The sequence below is a fragment of the Elephantulus edwardii genome, unplaced genomic scaffold (assembly GCF_000299155.1).
Source record: "Elephantulus edwardii isolate Elephantulus edwardi_28Jun2011 unplaced genomic scaffold, EleEdw1.0 scaffold00117, whole genome shotgun sequence".
In the NCBI taxonomy this organism is placed as follows: Eukaryota; Metazoa; Chordata; class Mammalia; order Macroscelidea; family Macroscelididae; genus Elephantulus; species Elephantulus edwardii.
In genome coordinates, this window is record NW_006399867.1 from 7622708 (window position 1) to 7624186 (window position 1479).

Sequence of the window (1479 nt, forward strand, 5' to 3'; positions counted from 1 at the left end):
AACTCCTATGCAGTGAGCGTGTGGAAGAGAGTGAAAGCCAAGTTGGAAGGCCGAGATGTTGATCCAAATAGGAGGATGTCAGTTGCTGAACAGGTAACTTAAGTTACACATTTTCATGCTGCCAAAATAATATAAATTTAATGAATTCCCTTGTCTGTTGCCTTGATTCATTTTTCTTTTTAAAAATGGGATGCGTATTCTTTGTGTTTAGTATACAGTGTCCTTGGAAAGTTGAGATGAATATCCTATTTTCCAGTGGCCTGGCATCCATAATTTTTTCTTTTCAACACTGTTCTAATATTATTTATTTAGCACCTGGCTTAAATTCTTTTTGGGCAAGAATCACTCTTTGTCAGAAACCATGGAAGATACTCGCATGAGGAGTATTTTTACTTTAGAAACAGGGAGCTCTAGTGGCCTAGTGAGTAAGCAATACACTGATAACCCTAAGGTGGCGTGCCTCTGGTTGTTCAGATCCACCAGCTGCTTCAAAGAAGAACGGTAGACAGTCTCTGCTCGTGTGCTTTATAGCTTCTGAAAACCCGCCAGAGGTCAGCTATGAGGCAGTTTCGGCCTGACAGCATTGAGTTTAAAGTTTTGCTTTTTTAAAAAAAACACACAAAAAACAAACTGCTATGTCCCATGGGCTTTGTGCTTTTTTATGACAGGCTAAAGGAATTGATGCCTGGCTTTTTATTCTGATAGTTTTTACATCTTCTCTGACGAGTCTGAGGGCTTTGCCACATCTTTAGCAGCATTGTTTGTGCTTCAGCAGACCATTTTGGGCTTAGTTTGGTCCTGCTGGTGGCTCTGGGTCGTCTTAGAGGAAAAAAAAATTAGAGCTGTCCCAGTCAAAGGACATAATGTTGAACTGTTTCCTGGAATCTGTCGTGGTAGTTGTATGCCGTGAAGTCAGAACCTACCCAGGTCTGACCAGTGGATTTTTCAGAGACAGTAAATCACATGGGAGGAGATTTCCAGTCCTCCCTTGGAGCAGCTGGTGGATTCTAACTGTGTGCCTTTGGGATTGCCACACAGCTTCTTAACACCTAGGACACCAGAGTTCCCTAGAATCTGTATTCATATGGCATCTAAGCATTTCCCCTGTGACTTAAATACTGACTTACTCTGAGAGTACCTTTCAGGTCAATAAGATGCTCTTCAGCTAAGAATTTGTAAAACTCTTAAGGAGCTGTGACTTTGAGACCCATCCTTCCTGTAAGCAGTGGGATTAGCAAAAGTCCTGTTTACTCTTTTTTCCTTAGCACTGCTTATCCTTTGGACAATAACTAAAGAATTAGTGATTGGAAAAAACAGTCTCAAACAATTGGTGTAACTCCTAGTGAATCATGTTTTTCTAGTTTTAAATAGTTTAAAATACTCTCTTACCTATTTCTACAGGTTGACTATGTCATTAAGGAAGCGACTAATCTAGATAACTTGGCTCAGCTGTATGAAGGTTGGACAGCCTGGGTATGA

At 40.6% G+C, this 1479-nt stretch overlaps 1 protein-coding gene across 1 annotated transcript in view; it reads left to right on the top strand.

The window, feature by feature from the left end:
- The window catches only part of SMG1 (SMG1 phosphatidylinositol 3-kinase-related kinase), a 117785-nt gene extending 116306 nt beyond the window's left edge, over nt 1-1479 (top strand). Inside the window, exons 59-60 of the mRNA XM_006892716.1 lie at nt 1-93; nt 1402-1479. Coding sequence (XP_006892778.1) covers nt 1-93; nt 1402-1479 — 171 coding nt within the window. The remainder of the gene's footprint in view (nt 94-1401) is intronic.